At 38.0% G+C, this 24,130-nt stretch overlaps 1 protein-coding gene across 1 annotated transcript in view; it reads left to right on the top strand.

Annotated features, from left to right (window-relative positions):
- LOC132203086 (neuroligin-4, X-linked-like) overlaps positions 1 to 19,651 on the top strand; it is a 57,391-nt gene extending 37,740 nt beyond the window's left edge. The window contains exons 4-9 of the mRNA XM_059630548.1: positions 4,532 to 4,985; positions 8,828 to 8,956; positions 9,027 to 9,252; positions 12,358 to 12,509; positions 12,586 to 12,713; positions 16,086 to 19,651. Of these exons, the coding sequence (XP_059486531.1) occupies positions 4,532 to 4,985; positions 8,828 to 8,956; positions 9,027 to 9,252; positions 12,358 to 12,509; positions 12,586 to 12,713; positions 16,086 to 17,005 (2,009 nt within the window). The 3' untranslated portion in view covers positions 17,006 to 19,651. The remainder of the gene's footprint in view (positions 1 to 4,531; positions 4,986 to 8,827; positions 8,957 to 9,026; positions 9,253 to 12,357; positions 12,510 to 12,585; positions 12,714 to 16,085) is intronic.
- Positions 19,652 to 24,130: the final 4,479 nt, after the last annotated feature.

Here is a 24,130-nt window from a genome sequence, read left to right on the forward strand (position 1 = left end):
AAAAGCAATTTTTAGCGCGTCGTCGGAGTGAAATCTCCTTATATATGCTTCCTCTGGCTGACAAACAGGCAGATTACCAAATCCGAGAGAGGTGAACACGAGTCGTTTCATTTCCATGTTGGAAATATTCGGTGGCATCGCATGACTCTGGCAATTTGCGGGCCGAACAATAAGCCGGATCAACATCGATTTTGTGTGGAGAAATGAGAGCGATTCTTCCTTTGTTCGCATATATAAAAGAGATATGCGTGTGTTCGCGGAGATTGCCAACAACACCACCCCCACAACGTGTGTGCTTTGATGAAGAGATCATTGCTCAAACTTGTCAGACCAATTACCGAGCGAGCAACTCATTCATTCATCCATCCATTGGGTGTCGAGTTTATTGTGTTTATTTTGAGTTCGCTGTCATCTTGCTTGTATCAAAAGCAACCCTCTGCATACTGTTCTCCCTTGCGTGTCGCAACCGCTTACGCATAAATAAACCCTCCAACATTGATCCTGTAGACTTTTATTCACCCGAGAGTTACATTTAAATGAAACTAACTTGATGTATGGAGAGAAAATACTGGCTTGCCCTCGCTGAAAAGATATTTTATTTAAAAGGCGCTTGATCAGATTTTTTTTAAGATCGTCAAGCAAGAAAAATATATTAATCAGCAGATTGAAAAAAAACTACTATAAAAAAATTATTAAGATGAATTATAAAACTTAAAAAAATTACAAATTCTACAACATACCAAATTATAGACCCAAACTCGCTGAACGCTGAATAATTATAAACTGATAACTTTTTAAAAATTATTTCTTGTTTCTTGTCTTCAAATAGCAGTTCATTACCAATATTTGAAAGGCGGTTTTTTTCTATATTGACTTTTTATTTCAACGAGGACAGGTCTGCTTTTCTTTTGAAGAACGTCTCCTTGAAGCTCACGCCTTTTTTAGAAACTTTGGTTTTGGTTTTATATTTTTATTATTTTCTGGCAGAAAGTCTGATTTCACGTATTTCATTTTAGTTTTAATATTCAGAGCAAACATTTTTGTAAAATAAAAGAATAGTTCACTTTAATTTTTATACTTCGTTGATTAAAATGATAAAACGGTAGAAATTTTTGATCACTTTTTAATAATGTTTGTTTGCTATAAAAATATAACTGAATATATAACAAAATCTTTATAGATCTTATCATTATTACGTTAAAATTTACTACTTGGTGATTTTTTTTTAATGTTATAAAGTCAAATATTTGAGTATGGAGTTTCTCATGTAAGGTTGGTAAAAGTTCATAGTGCATAGAGTGCATTAAAAACAGTCTACGCCATCTCCATAAGAGCACCATTTTTAGAAGCACACTCTTATTTGACTTTCCGAGGTCTCTAAGGAACGTCAGTTTCCAAAAAGTGACACACAACCATTAATCATAAACAACCTCGTTTTTGCAATTCACAAACACAAATGAGTATAAATCATGCTACACGTCCGAAATAAACCGCACCCACTTAAGTTTGGCGAGCAAAAACTTGTAAAATCAAAATCACCGTGAAAAAGAGGGACTTATCACGTTCCATCTCTCGCGAATTAATCCGTCACTATCAGGCCCGATCCGCAGAAATGAACTCTGCTCTTTGACGCAATCGAAAATTCTATACATTTCCACCGGCGGCACGTTTAATCTGCAGCGAGCGTAATTCACTATTTTTGAGAGAGATATAGAGAGAGTAAGCGGCGGCGCCACCCTTTGTCACTAATTAACGGAGGATTAGAGGAAGGGGCGCCTCTCCTGGTCCCTTTGCGGCAGCAACCGCAAGCAAGCCGAGGGCTTTCGCAGATGATATTCGGCGTGTGCTTTGCCAGGATTTATTTACACAGACGCGCAAATTTCGCTCGCTTGCATATTAGCGGGCCGAGTGCGAAAAGCAGCAAGTGCTTGTTTCGCAGCACCCGGCCGGGCGCGCATATCGATTTTTTCTCAAACACTCCAGGCTCTTTATCGCCAGGCGGCGAAACAACAAAGATCTCCTTAACATGTACGGCCGCTCTCTGTGAAATAGCTTGAAATTAATTACCGGCGGCCGCGACTTCAAAGTCCGACCGACTCGCTGCCCAAACAGTATCTCTCGCTTTGTCCCGCCAACTTATCGCGCGCCACGTCCGTTTTCACTCAACTCTCTTCTGACGTCTCATTTCACCCCCTCACTCTCTCCAGCAAATTAAGCCCGCGTTCATTAAACGCCCACGCACGGACTTTTGACGGGTCGCCGTCGCTGAACAGAAATTCACTTGTCTGAAATCAGATTTTTATATTTAATGAATGTGTTAGAGATGTATTGAAACTAAATTTTGAACAAAAGGGGTTATCAATTAAATAAGAAAATCGGATAGATTGAATCTAAGAGGATACTTTGGATGCTTAATATTTTCACTCTCCTTCAATTTATTTATGTATTTTGTATTCTTATCTAAACCAAAACCAAAAGACAATAACTTTGCAGACACGAAACAAGCAAAAGATACACAAAAATGTCATTTTTTTTCTGATGAGTCATATTATACCCTAATTTTTTTTTTTTATTTGTTATATTTATATTTATTAAAAAAAATTGTCTCAATTTTATTTGTGTTCAAATATGCATGACGATACAGATTTTGAAGTAGACAAAGCACTCGCATTCAAATTAGTGATTTTTTTCTACAAATCAAATTATTTGCTTGAAGTGACCAAATATGTACTACCGAAGCATTGTAAAAAATTAATAATAATAACAATTGATAATAATTGAAAAATTACAAATAATCAGTGTTAAGTTTCAAAATAGTCGTAATACCTTAATTAAAAAACCTTTTATCCGGGGAAAGTCTAAGAAAGTTGATTTTAGTGTCAAATAATACTCTGACTCAAAACGTCAAAATTCACAACAAGGCATTGATAGAAAAAAAAATACATTTTAAATTTGAAAAACCATTTTCACACGTCTTTGTAATCCTTTATCTTTCTCGCATTCTCGATTATTTGCTATTTTGTGGGTAAATAAGGAGAAATAATAACAATTTTTTTTATTCAGTCATAATTTCGGACAAACAAGGGAATCCCATTTGAGGCACACAGCAGAAAGTGCTGCCGCCGCTGCACAAGTGCGGAAGGTTATTTAATTAATTTTTCGCCCCGACACCATTACCAATTTATTAATTAAGCTTCACTCTGTGTGTGTTACATTGATATGCAAATGAGTGTGAAAAGTTGGTGCACGCGCCTTCCCCGAGCAGCAGGAGGCCAAATTTACGCAAGCAGCGCACCATTAATACTTTTTGACATTTTGCGGTTCTCTGCTCTCTCGTCCTGACACAATTGAGGGCCGTCCACGCAAAACCTCTCCGAAAATCTGATCGGGCGGAAAGTCGGATTTTATTAACTTTGATATCAAGTCCGTTCAGTCTCTCTCTCCTGTTCAATTTTCACTTTTGGAGGAAAGAGTTACAGCTCGGACGTGACTCTTCTCGTTTTCCATGAAAATTTGAATAATGGGAAGGTAAAAAGCCAGTTCGCATTACTTTTCGAGAGCCCTCTCGTAATTTGTCCGTTGGGCATTAATTCTGATCGCTGCTGCTTCGTTAAAAAATCCACCTAAGCCCGCCGCCTGATTAGGGTGTCATTTTTCATTAAAACTTGCGCCCGCTGTTTTTGCAAGCCAGTATGATCCCTTTTTACTCTCCAGATTATTCACAAAAATTACAAAAATAAAAGAAAGGCTGACGTGGGAGTGCGAGAGAAAGAGGTGAACCAGCAACTTGGGTGCGCACATAAATTTTAAATGTGTCATTAGACTTTCAAATTAGTTGAAAATAGCTGGGTATAAAGTGCACAAGAGTGTGGCTCTATGATAAAAGGCAGGTTGATTAAGGCGGTGGCTACCGTGCCCACAAGTCCCGCCACACAAAACATCCCTGGTAATAACCCCAAATTTGGTGTTCGCCAACCTTTGAATGGCAAATTAGTTGCTACGCCAAATAAAAATTCCAAACTCCGCCGTATAAATAATGAATCTGCTGCGATAAACATTTATGGCGAGACTTTTCCTCAAGAAATACAAGGTTGTCGAGTCATGTTTAAAAACCTATTTGATGCTGTAATAAATTTTTTTATAGTTTATGAGGAAAAAAGAATGGAAAAACTTAATTTACCTTCAGATATTTTATTAGTTTCACTATATGAGGGAAAGAAAAATTAAACCAAAAATGATTCCACTTTCATTTTGCATTTTATTTTACAAAAAATAAAAAATATGTATTATATATTTTAATTTTCAGATAGAATAGAATTATTTGTTTTTAATTTGTTAAAATAAAAATAAAAGTGTATAATACTATGTAAAGGTTTTTCATTGTTTTTTTGTATAGAAATAAATATTTCTTTTCTTTTCTTTAAATAATAAATAAATTTTATGTAGTTATTTTAATTAATGCAAATAATATGAATAAAATTTCATTTTTAAATAAAACAATATTAATTCAGCCTCTTCTTCTAATTCGCAGGTATGTTGTTCCACCGCGCCATCCTGATGAGTGGTTCGTCGCTGAGCCCGTGGGCCCTGGTGGCCGACCCGTCCAAGTTCGCGCGCCACGTGGCCAACAGCGTCAACTGCAGCGTCGACGTGTCTGACAACCACGTTTTGAAGTGTCTGCGCGACCGCCCGTTGGAGGCCATCATGCGCGTGCCGGCGCCGCCGCTGTACCCGCAGGACGGCGCCCTGGACATGGTTTCTGGTGGCCACTTTGCGGCCACGGCCTTCGGGCCCAGCGTGGATGGCGTGGTGATCGACGCGCCGCCGCCGATGGCCAACACGTGGAGTCCTGGCCAGCAACGCGTCAACTCCAATTTCGGTGCCATCCTGGACACTCTGAGTGGCATCGGCGGCGGCAACAGCGGCGCCTCCAGTGTCAACCCTGAGGAGATGATGCAAAAGAAGTACATCGACCGACTCGGCAGGTTTGTAACTTTCAGATTTCTCAGTGGTTTTAAGAAAAATCTCAATAATCTATTATAAATTTAAAAAGTTTTCAGCATTTTGTCCCTATTCCCTGCAAAAAACTGAAATTATTTGAACTCGTTGCTTCAAGCTCTAATAATTTTCAATTTTCTAACAATCCTTTAAAATTTAGGTTAAAGTTCCAATATTTATTAAAAAATAAAAATAATGCGAAATCATATTTTAAAAAAAGTCACAAGTGAAAACAAATATTTTAAATAGCCATTTGATTCCTTGCTAAATTTTATTCAAAAATAGCCAAAATTTTGACTAAAAAAAATAATAATGATAAAAGGTTTTTTTTTACTTTTGCAAAATTCTCTTTGGTGATGTTAATGCAAAGGTCACCCAGGCCCAGGGTAATCTGACCCTAATGAGTAATACGCGAGCTGGAACAATTTTGTCGATGGGAGTGTTTTAGACGCCAAGATTTTGTTTGAGAATATATTCGCTTGCTATTTTTCTCTCATCCAATTAAGCCGGTGTTTATCTTGCCACTTCATCGCGCATTTTCTTTAATCCGACTTTGTGAAAGAGCCTCTCTCTCTCGCCAGCGGGAGATATAAGCCCCTCTTGAAATTTGCGCTATTGCCAAAACGAGTGGGGCGAAATGGTCCGCGTAAGTCGCCTAATTGAAAGTTATTTCGCGAGAGACTTTTAAAATAATTGCGCAAAACAATATTGTCCGCCGCTTTTAAGACAGCGTTTTTGTCTCGAGCCAAAGCAGGCGAGGAGAGGATATGTTAATGAACGCCACTATTTTTCATGACCGCGGCGTCTGCGGTCTTTTGCAAGGAAATTGTTGGACCTTCTTGAAAGAGAACTGCTGTTTAATTGCACGATTTGTGGTTGAAATTGCTCCACTCTATTCTATAAACACCTTAAAGAGTGACAATTTTGGCATCATTTTCGGAATCTTTTGACCAAATATATACTTGAGTATATTTTTAGTAAATTAATTTTACATCATTTTCTTTTAGTTATCTTGTTGTGGTTACTCACATCATGATTAAAACAGTTATACAGCAGACCTACTTTTTAAAACGTCAAGCAACAAAAGGTGATAAATTAAAAGAAAAGGTTTTTTAGTGAAGAAGTTGGCACTTGAAGATATGGAAGTGAAGAAAACGTGCTTTTTCCTTGTTGAAAAACTTGGTCAGCGAGCAGTGCTTATGAAATAAGGTCGAAGCAGAGCCGCTTTTTTAATAAACAACAAATTTTTAGCGAGTAAAATTTTTATTCTTGATACTTTGTAACACATTTAAAATGGGCTACTCTAATTTTGCAAGAAATGAAAAATTTATGTCTTTTATTATTTTAAAATTATCTGAAAGTGAAATTAAATTTATTTATAAAATAAATTTTGTGATTTGATGTTAAAAATGTCTTAAATGTCAAAGATATTGATTCCAAATAATGCAAAAAAATTTCAATTATAAAAAAGAACATGAGCTAGAGTTCAATTATGAATTTTATTTCTAAAAATTGGTGATCACCTATTTTTCAAATCCAATTTTTTGCCACAAGACCACAAAAATGAAACATTATCTCTCCAAAAACGACTTTTTCGCTCTCATCAATTATTCATTGTTTTATGTCCTCCTAAATCTTCCTCATTTTTTCCTTTGTGTTCCGCAATGGCACGGAAACCCCTAACCTTTCCTGAAAGGCCTGCGGGGTGAAAACAGGCAAAAAAATCACCCCTCTCCCGCCAGCAGACACTCACAAACTCCAAGTGCGTGTTCAAAACAAGTTTACCAAGTTGAGCAATCCTCAAAGCGAGATGTTAGGACGGTCGTCCGAATTTACACCTTCTTCTCACCTCAATTCCTCGCCCGCCTAAATTCGCGCAGTCAAAGTTTTGCAGCGCAGAATCTCAAAGAAGAAGTTTTGTCTGCCAATCGACGTGTAAACGATCTCAAAGTCAACGAGCGTTGATAATAATCACATCAAGATCCATTCCGCTCCGCAATTCCATTCTGCAATTTACCCTAGTGAGAGTTGGAAGTCCGTCCGTGCTAATATAATGCGAGCCAACCGAAGCGACGGGAAGCGTTTAAACGAAAGTTATGCAACAAGCGGGGCATTTATGTTGCGCAGGCTGCAGGACACTGATACCCCTCGTTCACGCTCGGCTGCCGGTGAATAGAGTCGAACTAACTCGGCGGCGACTCCAGTCACCGTGCACAAATCGCAGCCCGACACAAAAAGAGGAAGGAATTTATTTGCATTAAACTGCCGTCGTTCTCTTTTATGAGCGATGCACAAAGGCCTCACATAATGTGGGCCCGCCTCCCTCGAATGGACTTAAAAGCCAGAAATTGGACCGCATCTTTCTTATTCGCTCCCTGTTTGTTGATCTTGGGGAAATGACATATAGTCTCGGCTGTTACAAAAGTTAAGATAACTGTGTTGGGGAAACACGAGCCATAGTAGTTGCAGCTTTGAATAAATCCGCTCTCGCGGCGCAGTATAAATATTAGTTCAGCGCCACTTGCAACCCCCCGCTTTTCCAGCTTTCCCGTTCAATGTTTGATCAGCCATATTAAAAATGAAAGGAAAGAGTTGGATTTCGCAGCTTCAAAATGGATGAGTGGATTGTAGGAAAATTTATAATTTGAGGATAAACGGATAAACTCATCTTGATCAAACAAAGAATTATTAATTAAATGTTGGATGCGTTGTATGAATATTTGTGCACGTCAGTAAGATATAATTGAATGATTTTTTAAATGTATTTGACTTTTGATAGTCATGATCGATACAATCCTGTTTGAACTTCCTAATATTTTATTCATATATATTTAAATTATTTATATTTTCCCTTTTTATGAAGCCTATACTGGCTAAACGCTGGTTGCAACAGGAGATGTATATAAAATTTTATTGTGGCTAATTTGAATAATTTTCATTGGGTTTTATTTCATCATCAAAATGCATTATGGGAACATTTAAAATGAATAAAATAATACAAATAAAACAGTAGTAATGGAGCAATAAATAAAAAATAATTTGAGAAAAATTGGGCACAAGGCACAATAAAGATAAAAATTTATTCTTGATAAAATTTGGTTGTTAATTTTTGTTGCAAAACTAAATTTAAATGAGACAGAATTTTATTCCATTTTTGATCACACTCTGTGACTTTTATTTAAATAATAACAACAAATCAGTTCAACTTAAAACAAAAAAATTTATCAATGAAAATATTTTTAAAATAACAAGTATTTGAAATTAAATTGCTTGAATTTGTGAGCAAACGAGTCCATATCGATGGTTCAGATTAGTTGGGTTGGCCATACAAACAAATTTGGTATTTTTTTATTTACCCAGCCGCAAGCGTGATAGCATGGCTATCCAAACATTACGCTATATAAAATAAAACAGACAGAATTAAAATAATTTCAGTCAAAATTACCGTGGAAATTAATGTAATCAACTCATGAAAAAAATTCAAAAGCAATTTACACAGTGCGATTATCTCTATTTAAAACAAAAATAGTGCAATTCCATGCTTTTATTGTTTTCCTATCTCATAAAAATTCGCACAAGCTCCATCGCCGTTCTGATCACTCCATAAGCAATTAAGTTGCATCTTACACTCCTGTACTGGAGTGATTGAAAATTATATCTTCAATATTAATTTCAGTGAATTTTTATTAGTGTTTAAAAAAAATTTAAATATATTTGTTCAGATCAGAGAAAATTAAAATTTAATAATTTAACTTATTATTATTTTATTTTTATTGTGAGAATAAGAAAAACGGTAATAAACCTCTTGTGTATTTGTTTCTGGTTTCAGGTACGATCTGCTGTTTGGAGTGGTGCGCGCCGAGGCGTACTTTGTGTTCGCGGCGGAAGACATCCAGTACGGGATCGAAAGCGAGCGTCGCGGAAAGTTGCTGAAAGCTTTCGTCAGGGACACCTACAGGTGGGCGCTAAATAATAAAAGTGACGGTCGTGACTCTCAGCTCTTCCGGGGGCTCAATTCGTGTCGGCAGGTATCACCAGAACGAGATCCTGGCGACGGTGGTGAACGAGTACACGGACTGGGAACGACCCGTGCAGCACCCGATCAACATCAGGGACGAGACGATGGAGGCCCTCGGAGACGCGCAGGTGGTGGCGCCACTCGTGCGCACCGGCGACTTCCACTCCGTCTCCAGACCCTCCAACTCGTTTTTCTACGTCTTCGACTACCAGACCAAATTCGGAGATTTCCCTCAGGTCAGACAAAAATGCTTTTTCCCAGATTACTTTTTCACTTTTTTATATCACGTCCATTGCTCACGAATCATTTGCAAAGGCGCGCGTCTGGAATAATTTTGTGTTTGCTTCTTTTTATTGGAATTTATGCAAGCGATTTCGCTGTCCAATTTGCAGTTTGCTTTGAATGTCCTAAATTTTTGACATTAGCAATAAAATTAGGAGAAAAACCGAATATTATATTTTTGATGTAATCGCCAATAATGGCTCAGAGCTTTGCTATTTGTTTGTATAATTTAAAATCAATATTTAGTATCAACTGAATTGAACATGATTTTACATAAATTAAGTATTGATAAATGAAAATTGTGTTTTTGCTTAAATAAAATAGAAAGTTTCTAGTTTTTAATAATGTAAAGTATAATTCATTCAAATAGTCGAATTAGCCGCCGTATCATTAAGATTTTTATCTTATACCTTAAGGACTTAATGTTGGTGATTACAAAATAAAAAAAAAAATTAAATTTAACTACAATTTTTTGCTAAAAAGAACAAAAAGATATTCTAGTGATTTTAAATACATATCTTCATCAGATAATAAAATAAAAAATATAAATTTAGGAATAACTATAAATTTATTAATTATCAAAAATCTTAAATAAAAAAATCAACCCTAAAAATTTTGCTAAAAAAAAGACATGAAATTTAAAAACTGACCAAAAATTCCTGATAGCAAAAAAGCCAATATTCCCTTTGGATGACATAGATCACCATTGATGCATTAAGGACGGTCTGGTGTTTGTATTTTTACAGAGTTTTATGCGCTGCATGGATTTGGGCTCTGGGTTTTGCTATTTGCTTTTCTCTCTCGTTTGGAGCGCATTTTCATCAGCGGAAATGATTAAAAACGCGGAGAGAGAGCGAGCGGCCGTTCTTGCATGTGAGCCGGGGTAAAAAGGTGGAAATGCTAGTTTGCGGACTTTTCTCATTTCACGCACCCAACCCGCTCTGCTGACGAGCCCTTAATTTATGCAGAAAGCAAAAAGCTCTCTCTCTCTCTTTCCACCACCGAATCGATATTTGAATAGTAAAATAGCTCAAAAACTTTCAGTCCTCTCAAGTTTTCAACGTGTGTATCAAACTTTGTATAGCGGGACACACCAGAGAGCACATGAAACTCAAATAAATAATTTCGCGCATGAAGCCGTAAAGTTGGCAGTAAAAAACTAGTGCACAATATTCGGCGGGCGAGCGAGGCAATCACGCAAAAAGCCCTCTCATACATTTATAAAACTGTGCTGTGCTTCTCGCTCTTCATATAATAAATTCACAAGTTGAACTGATTTGCAAAGTTTCACAATACGTAGCGTCCTTAATGACGATGATGACCTGATAAGCAGAGAGCCGTCCGGAAAAGTAAGGATAAATTAAAAACTTGAGAGAGACGAGTGGCTCGGCTATCATCGTGGCGTGCAACACTTACTTTTGCTCAACAAAGTTTGCTACACGAGATGGGAGAGAGCAAGTACCACGCCGCCGGCCTGAATGTGTATTAATCTCGAGAAATCCAATTAATTTCATGAGAGAGCACTCGTTTTTCAACAGAAACTTCCCCTTCGAACGCGTAGGGGTTCGTTTTGCAAATTAAACGCCAACTATTTTAATTAAACTCGCGCAGCGACGTTCCTTTCCAGCTCCGATTCTCTCATATTTCAATCTAAAATTGGTTTCTTTTTGTGTCAAAGGACTTCATAAAATGTGTCAAAAACGAATTTTCCGGGTAAAAATCTCTTTGAATTTGGCAGATTATTTAGAATTCCAGGAAAAGCTGCTTTCACCTCCTAAAATAGTGGCTTAATGTAAAAATTTAATAAATTCCATATTTTTACGAAACACTTTTTGAAAAAAGTTTCTTCTTTGATTAAAAAATATTTATTCTTGCTCTTGCATACCAACAGAAAATTTATAACTGTGTTCCCGTTTTGATTCGAATATACACTTTTTAATGCTTTTTTAAAGCTGTCAAAATCTTAAAACTAGTCTAAACTAAAAAATTTAATGGATTATGGTAAGATAGGTTCTTTTACTTTAGAATCTTCTCTTTAAAATGGTGGAAATTCTTACTTCAAAATTTCTTAAATATTTTATTTCCATCATTACTGAAGGCTGCTCTAACATTGAAAAGTGTAAAAAGCTAAACGAGTTTATTAAGCCTCGTTTAAATTTGTCAAAATCTATTTAATGACAATTTGCAACCAATTTTAGGCTGACAAGCTTTATATATTAATCATCAGTCCACATTTGTGGGAGAGAAGGTCACATTAACTACCGCTTTACCACATTTTGAATACATTTTGTAATCGAGGTTAACCCAAAATTTACACAAGACTGATTTAATTAACTAACAGCAAACACGGGCTGGCTTTAAGCTTCAAATGCGGGCAGCATCTTATCGCGTCTATATTGCACCAAGAAATCGCACAAAAATTCCTTTAAAACGTATCCTTTCAACTGTTGTTAAAAAATTCGATTTTTGTTATTTTGCTAAATTTATTTTGGATAAGTAAATTTCCTCATAATGCTGTTTTGGTTATTTATTAACACTCGTATTTCATTTGATAAAATAGTTGTTAAATATGTGCATAAAAATTAACTCGCTATTATTGCTGCAATAATAAATTTGATATAACTTGTTCAATTTTAAGAAAAGGTAATAATAAATTTTCAATTATTTCATTTATTAAATTTATAAATTTTCAATTATTTCATTTATTAAATTTATAAATTTTCAATTATTTCATTTATTAGTAAAATAACTTTTATTTTATATTGCTAAAAAATTGGGTTCATGTTTTCACGGGAAAAAGTGAAACTGAGATTGTCGTCATTGAGAAAATGACAACAAAAAACCACCACGTATCTATTTGATAAATAAGTCCTTATTTTCAATTGTATCAAAATGATTGTGATAAAATTTAACAAAATAAAATGGGTAATTTTGCAAACTTTTGGGAACATGACATTTATGCATAACAAGTTGCTTGTTATATCACAAAGGAAGTGGGACCATTTTTCACCAGTCTTGTCAACATGCAGCGAGAATAATTTTGCGAATTTGTGTTTCAGCGGCAGGGGTGCGTGCACGGCGAGGAGCTGCCCTACATCTTTGGCGCGCCGTTGGTGGGCGGCCTCTCGCACTTCCCTCGCAACTACACAAAGGCTGAGGTGCAGCTTTCGGAGGCCGTCATGATTTACTGGAGCAATTTCGCGCGCACGGGGTGAGTGTGTCTCGCGTAAAGAATACAGGAGCGTCTCAGAGGTAACCCCTTGTCACTCTTGATAATGTGTACACAGGAACCCGAACGAGCCGCTCGAGCCAGACGCGGCGGCGATACTGCACGGCGGCAGGAGCGAGAGAAATCGATTCAGGAACATCGAGTGGCCGCCCTACGAGGCCGTGCACAAGAAGTACCTCGGCATTGGTAAATTCGCAAACATATTGAGAATATCTTTGCTTTGCTTTGCCAGTTGCATGCACACAAACGCTTCTCCCCCCAAAGATAGCACCGGGCAGGGCTCTCCTCTCAAACAAGGATGAGCTACTATGAGCGATAAGGTCAACTCTTGCTTGCCTGCCGGAATTTACGACGTTTGCTCTCCCTTATCATTTATCAACCACCTCGTTGTGTAGCGCTAGTCTATAAATTTACTAATTGCAGTTTGCTTCAATTCAAATTTAGCCTAGAAGTATTCAAAATTGAATTTGTCATTTAATAAAACTGATTATTTTTCCAAGCAAAATTTTAGTTTAAAGAAAGAAAATTTTTTATTGATTTAAATTAAATATTTTTAGAGTTTTTAAATGCTTTTTACAATACATATTCAAAATATTTTATTTATTTTAGTTATGAATAATGACGATGCTCAGTTGTTTCTGATAGGATAGGAAATTTATTTATGCAACTAGCCCAAACCAAAAAAAAACCCCCATAGTATTAATAAATATCATATTTATGTTCTAAAATATTATTAACTGTTATGATTTTTAATAACAGGAAATTTTTATATTATTGGTAAAAATAATTTATGTTCGCTAGCCAAATATTAAAAAAAAATAAGAAAAGTTAAATTTTAGAAATTAATTCGGTTTATATTTAAAAGTACTTAGATTTTCTTTTAATAATGTTCCATAAATCGTTATAAGTCAAATTTATTTTTATCACTAAATTTAGCAATTTTTTTTTATTTTTTATAGGCAATTTTTTGTCAACAAAGAGTAATTGAGGTTCGTTTTATTTGGTTTTGGTCCTCTCGGGTATTGTTTCTTTGCTTTGTAAATTAACAAGACAAACTTCCTCGGCCGCAAGGCCGAATGCCGCAATTCAATTAAATTATTGAGGAAGTAATTTGTAGTCGCCGTAATTTGTCTAGTATTCCAATTAGAGCGAAATGTCAAAGAGCGACTCTTGGAAAGTGCTCGCTCTTCAATTACTGCATGCACCCTTTCGCAGGTGCGGCGCACGGCTGCTGGGCACGACGGCCAAATTGAAAAGAGCAAGTTGGTCCAGTTTGGAGAGCCCTCGCGCCGACTTGCTAAACAAACCAACCCGAGCGTATAACCCGAAACTTTAAGGGCTTATGGATTTGCACGAAATTCTCGGGCTCAAAAAGAGATACACCAGCAGCAGAGTTGCTGTGGCCATAAAATTTGCCTACCACTCTGCTGTATAAGGATATAAGAAATAAACTTTTAAGGGCGCGCACGATTTTTCCGATCCGAGACCGGTATATAAAGTACGGGCGTGATGTTCTCCGAAGGTTTTATTGCACTCTCCGCCGGCCAGAAACATAATGCACCCGAGTAATTTTTCGAGCAAATCAATTTCACTCTCTCTCTCAAAGAGAAAAAGGGCAGACCTCGGGGTCTCGCCCGATATTACTTTTATCTTTAGGAGCGGGTTTGCGCAATTTTTATGAGTTTCATTTTGATTGAGCGCCAAAAATTGTATATGTGTGTGTATAACATATTGCGGGCGAACAATGTTCGCTGAATTCAAATGACATACATACAACACGGAGACGCACACAAAGAGCGGCAGCAGAGCTTTTCAACATTCAAGTGCCGCCGCTACTCCTCGCGCAAAACAAACTCCCACACCCGTTTCAATATTCGCGCAGCAGAGCGAGTGCGAGGAGATATTGGCGTCGACTGGGAATTTCGCTGGAAAGGGAACGTTTTCCAGGATATTGAGCCTGGATTAGGCAGCGCTTGTCGGAAGGGATGAGATTTCGCCTCACGGGAATTTCCGCAAATTCTCTCCGAAAGTCCCTTCCCATATCTTGCACGCACCTTTCGCAAAGTCGTAAACGACTCGGGGTTTCGGCGAAAAATTAAAACTTTGATTGCACTCTGCAATATTCATGAGAGCGCAAAAGTTTGTTGCTCTCTCCCTTGTTAAACAGCTGGCGTTTAACACTCATTTTCGAACTTGTTACTCTCCGCGCGAGAAGAGAGAGAAGAATATATAATAACGGGCGCAGACAAAACGGACGCGCGTATTATACAAGAAGTGCTCTCAACACGGCCTATTACAAGAACGGGAAACAAAGAAAATTCATTTCTAAAGGGCTACACGGGAATTAGCCATTCATCAAATTACACAAAATTCGTTTCAAACTTTGCAAGCCAAAATTCCGTTTCCTTGAGAGTTGACCTGCAACCGCATGTGAGCCAGAAACTTATACCCCCCGTTCAGCTAAAATTTAACATTTAGCCTGCATTATATGGCAATTAGGTAATGCGTTAATCCTATTAGAACTCAATTCGCGCTCGATTTAATATCCTTTAGTTGCAAATTGTGTTTATTAATGTACCACCGGGCATTCTCTGCCCAAATACATCATCCTCTATTATTAGGTATTGCCATATTTAATGTGGAGTGAGTGCAAAGTAATATTCAAGCAGCATATTATGATATATTTACATTTCTGAGTTTTAAACTTTTCAGACTTGAAGAACTAGTAGCGAATGTTTCGCCCCTTTGAATAAAATGCACACAATTATTTGGTTTGAGGAAGGAATGCGACTAGGAAATACAGTTTTTTTCTAAATACCTAATTGAATTTCAAGCAAATTGGTAGCCAAATTTTAAAAATAAAATAAAATAAAATTTTCAGAGGCACTTATTCACATTTTTTTTTTAAATAATATTTGGTACCAAATCAATTGCATCTTATAATTTAAATATTTTACGTTTAAAACAAAACAAAATATTGCATATTTTTATTGTTTTTAATAGAATTAAGGAAAAAAATTTCCTTTTAATCTTAATCTGTTTGAAGAAATTGTCACTCGAGGAGATGATCATTGAAATGTAGAGGTCGGACTTTTACTCTTGATGCGAAAATTATTTTAATTAAAAAACAAACGGCTCTATACCAATTTTGTTCACGGTCTGCGACCCATATCATGAGCAAGAAAAATACAAAAATCAGCAAAATTGAAAAAAAAACACACGCACACATTTTAACTTAAAATTTAAATCTTAAAATTTAAGAAATTCAAGTACCAACCTATTTCATGAGCACGCTGACTAATACAAGAATAATATAGATAAAAATTTTCACAACGAGGAAAAGCCCAATCTCTTCATTTCCTTTAACCGTTAACACCACTTTGTTGAAGTGATAAATCGTTCTGTGAACGTTGCTAAAAATTGGCATTTTCTTATTTTTGAAAAACCTTCAATAATTTATATATTTCAAGGGCTATTCTCATTTATTTCTTTTTTATTTCTATTTTTTTTTTAAGATTATCAAAACTAAAACTTATCTTTCCAATTGTCTTGTTACAGACACGAAGCCCAAGTTGAAAAACCACTACCGAGCGCACCGGCTGTCCTTCTGGCTGAACCTGGTGCCCGACCTGCACCGTCCTGGGGGGCCGGACATCCCCGCGTCGCACCACCTGCTCAACAGCCAGGACGAGGCGGAAACCTCGCAGCGCAGCTACTTTCCGTCCCTGCCCAAGTCGATCTGGCCAGGTATCTCGAGTCTGATGCCCGGCGGGACGGCCGTGCCCAGCCAGGGCGGCGGCGGCTTCAACCTGACGGCGGCCGTCATGACCAGGGTCACCTCGAGTCCCAAAATCGAAGAGAACGTCCAGTCGCTGCACACACCGGACAACGGCGACCAGCCTGAGGATGGCTTTGCCGTCTACTCGACGGCCCTGTCCGTCACGGTGGCCATCGGCTGTTCCCTGCTCATCCTCAACGTGCTCATCTTCGCAGGGGTTTATTACCAGCGCGACAAGCAGAAGGTCGAGGTGAAGCGGCGCAACGAGAACGGCGGCCAAATGTCCGGCATGCACGGCGCTGAGCTCGAACTGGCGGCCGCCGCCGCCGCCATGACCAGCAAGCACCAACCCCCCGACCCCGGCGGGGGCGGCGGCCAGACCCAACTGCCGCCCCCCGAGTTTGCAGACGTGCTGCCCGCGGCCCACTACTACCCCCACCACCACCACCACCACACCCTGCCGCGGCCGCCGCCACCTCCGAAGGCGGCCGCCCCGCCGCCGGAACTTCTGTCCGCCACCGGGGGGATGCCGCCCCCGGCCGTCATGGTCACCGCCTCCGGGACGCTGCAGCGCTCGCGGACGCACGTGCAAGAGCAGCAGGGCTCGCCGGCCGCCGGCAACACGGCCACCCTGAAGAAGGCCAACCTGCACGGCAAGGTGTCCCACCTGGCGAACTCTATCGACGAGCTCCGAGTATAACGGGCCCCGTTGAGTGCGCGAGCAGTCTTTCAACCTGATGCGTGTGAGTGTTTCGGTGTCTTTACTGTGCTGCTGCCACCGGAGCAGCGTCCGCAGCCGCGAACGAGCAAAATTATTCAATGAGAGAGAAAGAGTATAGTGAGTGCAGTGATCCACGGGAGATTCGTTGTTTGTACACATGAGCGTGCGTGATTCTCTCTATCTAGCGAGTAGTCTCACTATTATTGTTGCATTTATTATTGTTACCTGCTGGGATGAGAATTTTAGTTTGTTGGCTGCAATTAAAATATTTCTTTAAAAATCGCAACTAAAACGTACTATTAGTTGCAAATAATAATCAATATTGTGTCGAAAATTTCACTTTTAATTTATTTAGTATTTTTAAAGAAAAAGAGGGATTTGGTATTTTCCAGCAACCGTCAAATATTTTACAACAATTCTGACTATAATTCTCATCCCTGATTATATGACAAACCAAAGAAAGAGGATTTATACGAAACCAACGGCACTCACAACTCCTCCAGCACCACTTTTCTTCTTCTCCTGTCACTTTTTTATTTTGATTTTGCAGATTTTGGCTCCTTATGTTTTATATCTTTTTTTGCGCGCAGACGATGAGCAGTTGGCGACAGAAATCCGCAGTGAAGAGCACGTTTTTAATATCCTCTCTTCTCTTGTACACGAGAGAAACTTTTTAATTTTTTATATATGCCGCGCGCCCCCAAAACTTGTTGCTTTTGAGACACACGCGCATTTTCTATATGAGAGGAGCGCGCGATTTTTAATCTGCGAGCAAGATGTATTATGAAAATCACTCAGCTCCCGTTCACCGTCGCCGCACTCTTGCCGACGGGAAAAAATAAAAATCTTATTAACGTAAAAGCGTTTGAGTAATCCCACGGTTTTATTGAAAGAGCACGCCGTAAAATGAATTCTCTCCGCGAAAGGTTTACGTTTTCTATAATTAAAACCAGCCTCCCTTTCCGTCCCAAAATAAAAAATTTAGCCCTGCCCGTAATAGACGAGACCTACGACTAATTCCCGTTTGATCCCCTTTTAGTTGCCATTTTAAATTCCGCGGACGAAAATCGATAACCGTAAAAGCTCGGCCGTCCTTTAATTGGAGCCATTTCCAACGCAATCCGCCCTTGGATTGATGTCCCTTTAAGTGCCTCCTCTCCTTCGTTAACATTTAAACAAAACACGGAGGAGCGCGCATTTATTCTCCTCCAAAGTGGTGGTCGCATGAACTCTCCGTACGTGCAACGTCTCGAGTTTTATTTCACCCGGCCGGCCGGCAACTCTCTCTTGCCGAGTCGTAAATCGCATCTGTGGTTTTCTGTTGCCGACCAACGCTCTGTAAATACAGCAGCAGAAGGGTTGATAAACTCGACATTTTCACTTGGAAAAGTACGTTGCTGAACCGGGTGCCAGTTCGCCACTGCGCACATTTTTGCGGTTATTGATGACCGTTCAAAGGGTTGGCAGTCGTACACATCGAGCCTAATGAGATATGAAAACGCAAATTCTGGTGGCCATTGTCATGAGGATTTCAAACATAATATCCTCTAATCACTTTGATGAAAACCACTAAAATTTTTAAAAGGCCATCGGAATTTTTGATTTCCTAATGATGGTCAACGGTTTCCAGCCCTGTAATTGCCCTTAATTAGGAGAGAAAACGCCCTTCCCTGCTACATCCTTTCCCTCCTCCTAACTAAAAGTTCCAAAAAAAAAGAAGTGCTTAAATCGTAACGCTGACCAAAAAACTCAAAAAGTATGTTATGGTAGCGATCTCGTGTTGGACGCGGATCGCCACACATTGATATTGTCTCATCTCAAAACCTTTTTGTCCTAACCCGAAGATGATTGATTAGCTCTTCGATTCGGCCTCTATATATTGTGACGCAAAAGATATTAAAAGCTCTTGGTGAATTTCACTCCAATGAGCTTCTGTTGGATTAAAAATTATGTCGCCAGGGTTCGGAACAAAATAACTCTCACACACTTACGAGAAAAACGCTCAATGTTTTTATATTTGACCAATGCCACTATGTATATTGTTAGAGGAAAGAATAAAGAAAAATTAATACACGTTTAAATCTTTGTGGAGAGAGAATAAGAAAAATCATGCAAAAATCGCTCTGTTCTCCGATCGATTGACAAGAACTCTGTGTACATAAAGGGGAAAACTTTCGGACGTGAAGTTTGGATTTTAAAACCTCTACATTTTTTACTTTTAATGCAAGAAAAAAAATTATGTATTAGAGACAAAAACTGTGACTTTCAGCCATAGATTATTATATACATAACTGCAAAATGAAATAGCAACAGTGATTATTTGTTCGTTTCGACCAGTGTGTACGTGCATGATTAAAAAATCTCAAACCCCAGCATCTCAGTCAGTAACTAATTAACTACACACTTGATTGTTCCCCCTTTTGGTGATCGCAAAAATTGTAAAAAAAAAATATACGAACTTTGAATAAAAACTGGAGAGATGAGAGAGCGCCTCGATGTATAAAAAATAGCCATAATAGAGAAGGGCGCGCAGACACGGTATGTTTCATATGCCTGCTGATGGAAAGTATATATTATTTTAATTGGAAACAAACAACTGTTTGTATGACTGATAAATAAAAGTCATCAAACCCTTCAAAAAGCCGTGCTCTTGTTTGATTTTAATTAATTCCTGCTACGTATATATTGCTTTGTTTGTTCCCGTTTGTTTGCAAACTTGGCTGGCTTTTTCGCCGCGGTAATATTATGTTATCCGCCGCGTGTGTAGCGCACACGCTCTCAGCTGTTTTGTTTGATTACCGCGCGCGAATATGAGCGAGCGCTTCGCGAAAAGGCTGACGCAGTCGATTGTGTATGATTAATCATTTATAAGTCTCTTGCGGTTTTGCTGATCAAACTAAGTGCTGAACCACGAATTATAAAATATAATATGATTGGAAAAAGGTTATTCCAGGAATTTAGGTCATCATTTTGTGCCGTATCGCTATTAAATATATCATCACTGGTGTAATTAAACACGGAAAGGAAGAAATAATAACTGGAGACCGCGTTGAACACGGATTCCATTCATTTGAAAGTCATTAGTGCTGAATATCTTTCTGATATAATCGGGAGGAAAGAAAAATTGCTTTTTAATTATTTGGTGATATAATCGTTAAGACTTAAAGCTAAATATAGCTGGGTTAACATAAATATTTATTAAAAAGTTAGTAAATTTAGTTATAATTCCAGACAGTTATTAACATAGTAGGTCACTCATTTTAATGTTTTTTTTAATAAATATATGATTAATTTTTTTTTCTATATGATATGGTTTTACGGCAAATTATTTGATGATATTTATATATTATTGAATTTACACTTTCGTGAATATTTACTTGTAGAAATTTAAAACTTTCACCATTATTTAAAATTGGTTATTAAAAAAATTAAAAGTAAAGATTTATTTGGAATTTGACGTTGCCAGCAATTATTCATAGTGATCATAGTGTGTTTATCTAAAATTAAGTTATTCCTTAAAATGAGGTGAATTTTCATAAAATTTTCAATATCCAAATATGAGTTTTGAAGATTATTTACATTCATCCAATGAATTTGCCTGCAAGTCCTGCAACGCTACGTCAAATATATTTGCGTGGTCAATTTTTTCATATCGATATTATCCGCTTCCACATTATTTATTTTTTCCTTTTGCATAATTTTAATTTATGAACAAAAATAAACAAACTAAACTGTGCAAGATTTTACATATAAGTTTTAATTAATTTTTTAGCGGTCCGTGATCAAGCGCTCTATTAAAGGATAATATGAATAGCAAAGTGCAAACAATGAACTCTGTGAATTGCAGTTAATTAACTTTCAAAAGCGTCATCCAGCGAGTGCACTTTCCACGGGAGTTGCTTCGCCAGTATAAAAATTTAATTAACTCGTTCGGAGCGTGTGTGTATCAACCACCGAGCACTGCATAAGAAAATCGTTATGATAAAATAAAGTATCACATTTCCCTGCCATGGCATAACGAGCTGCAGGAAAATAGGGCACACAGCAAGAACTGATCGGCTCGTTCCCACTTATTAAAAAGCAAGGCACGAAATCCCCTTCGACCCGATCTGGAGGCGTAATGGATGGAGTGCATCTGGTGCATTTGATGTCGACTCCTCCACAGCCAGAGCATATAATTCCCAACGTTTGCATTCAAGGAAAGTTTCGATACATGCAGATAGCCCCTCGTAGTTGGAAAAAAGTTTGCTCGTAAATAGACCCTGTTTTCGAAGCATGTTTGTTTGCTTTTTTTTTTGTAAAGTTGAATTCCTAGAAAAGTGGGACACAGTCGAGAGCGTTTTATTTATTTAAAATAACTGCCCCATCGAGCTAGAGGTATATATGTTTTTTTTTCATGGCTCGGTGGGGCCGTCCAATCGGGCGAGATGCACTTCTTCTCGCGACCGACAACAAAGCACCAGCAGGCACCGACCGAGAAATTTCTCTCCTCAGGAGAGAACAAGTGGCAGTGGTGGTGGTGGTCACCGTTTCGTCCCACAACGGCTGCTGCTGCCGCTTTTATTATTACTCGGAGGCCCTGACGCTGCAGCGCTCTCGCGAGAAATGCTACGTATGTGTGAATTGGTGTGCATTGTCCGACGGCAGGGGCACCTCCGACAGAGAAAGAGAGAGAGAAACCCATCAAAGCGTGCCATCAGGGGGGAGCGAGCAGGTTTAATTCATCTCCGAATATTAAAAGTAGGGTGGGTCCGAATATTGTACATCTAGTATGGATTCTCACATCACAGATGCCAAGCGTGAAATTTAAGACATTTTAATTTTAAAAAATTAAAATTGGTTGTTGAAATTATTGCCAAAAATTTTTTTTTTATTATTTCCAAAAGAATTTGACTTTTCAGGCAATTTTAGTTCTGAAAGCCCTACAGGTGTGGCAGTTTTTAAGCAAGAAAGTAAGATTCAATGGAGAAACAGCAAATAAATTACGTAAATTGTATGTAAATTTAAAAAAATAAAACGGGAAATAAATATAAGATTTAAAAAAATAATCTCAAAAAGTTGCAAGACTAATAAGTATTATTTTAAAATTTTTCCATTAAGGTTGTATTTATTCTCACATATTATTTATGTTTATTTGTACAGATGTTATAATTCATTGTTTCCATTCGATTGTTAAAAACAAATTATTTAAAAAAAGAATTGTTGTACGAAACGGCACTACCACAAGCAAGAATGTTGCTAAAACTTTTGAGATCAACAAGACCCCATCCGCCGCATAGTGAGCCTCGCCTCGGTTGATTAATTGTAAGTTTTTGTTCCTATCACTTATCACAAATTTACTACAGGTAAGCCTTGCAGAGGTTTGGAAACTGTAAATAACCGTTGCAAAATTATTACATAATTTAGAAAGATCTCTTCATAATTAAATTTGAGGTCAATTAAAATGATTTTTTTATTCCCTGAACAATTATTAATTTATTTTATTTATTTCCTATGCTTTGTTTCTTTCTTCGAATTTTAAACGAAATCGGCCTCATCGTGAAAATCTTCTACAGATTCAAGATTCATCGGCCGAAAGATAGTAGCTGCGAGAATTTACTCCGCGATGTTCGGACCCACTCGAATAATTCTCAAGCTTTTCCAGCCACTTGCTGCTGCGGATAAAATCGTGCCGAATCGCGCGTCCTCCTCCGCCTCCTCTTCGCAGCACCCGGCGATATGTGTTCTGTTCGCTGCTCGGCTGATTTTCTCTCGCTGATTCTATTTGCTAGCATGCAGAAGGCGATGCCAAAGTTCGCCGGAGCCATTTTTCCCAGAACACCGACGCCGGCGGTGACTTTTGTATGTGTGTGCCCTTTGCCAAGGGTTCATAAGAGCATTGATTCCAAGGCAAATATGGAGGGCTCTTTCTTCTCCGCCAAAGTTTGGCGTTATTTTGTGTTATTGAAAAGCAGGGGATCTTCGGCGTTCTGTTAGGCAGAATACGTTATTTATTTTTATATTTGATATCAATAGGTAGGCAGGAAATGCATGTATTGCCAATTTTAATATATAATAAGGTATACAGAAAAATTCTACCTCCTGGATTTTTGATCAAGTTTGAAATACGATTTATTTAATAATATTTTCTATTTGTTGAAGGATGCAAATTCTGACAGGATTATTTTTAAGTGGAAAAGAAATTTAAATGATTTAATCCTTAAATTGAATACAGTATATAACGAGGGGGTGGATTTCATGATTTGCCTGGTTTCAATTTACAATTAGACTTTTTTTATTAAAGTGTTTTTTTTTCATCTTTCACAGTTAGTTAATATTGTTGGTTTGGGTTAAAAGTTATAAACAATTATAATTCTTATTTAAAAGTATCAATAAGAATAGGTGAAGTAAGTAATTGATGACCCACAAAAATCATAGAAACATAAATCACAGCCTGGAAACAGTGCAAATAGCCTCATTATGGCGCAACAATGAAATTTTTAAACAATTCTCTTCAGTTTATTGAGTGCTAAAAGGAGCAGTATAACAACATTACAGCTTTTTTCACGCAGCGACTGAAATAATAACCTGCAGCGTAAATATTTGAAGAGCCACCCAAGCAGCACACACTCGTCGCTAAAGCCCCTATATATTTTTTTTCACCTCTTTCTCTCCCGCTCATGATGTGTCCTTTTTTGCAAAAGGCACCCTGCGGCGGTGGCGGCGGAGGCGGCACCGACAAAATCCTATTTTCTTGCTCCGTCGCGCACTTCCCACCGAATCCCGCAGATTTGACGGCAAAATTAGAGGAAGCGTGGCCTCCGCAAAATAATCTCGGCGAGTATATAATATTTACAATCGTGCTTGCAAAAAATAAACACGCATCCTTATTAATTAGACGGGTGTGTAATTCAGAGAAAGTATACACAAGCGCAGTGTGCCTTAATTAAAAACGTCCTGTGTATATTATCTGTGCCCCCACATATATATAAAAAAGTCGTTTTCGACGAGCCAGCCCCCGTTACATTCGGTGGGGCGGCGATTTAATTTGCGCGACTCGGTGGTCCGTGAGCGCGCAGAGGCAATTAGATAATCACGCACACGCAAATTAATTAAGCGGAGCGA

The sequence above is a fragment of the Neocloeon triangulifer genome, unplaced genomic scaffold (assembly GCF_031216515.1).
Source record: "Neocloeon triangulifer isolate White Clay Creek 2 clone unplaced genomic scaffold, ASM3121651v1 ptg000017l, whole genome shotgun sequence".
Classification (NCBI taxonomy): domain Eukaryota; kingdom Metazoa; phylum Arthropoda; class Insecta; order Ephemeroptera; family Baetidae; genus Neocloeon; species Neocloeon triangulifer.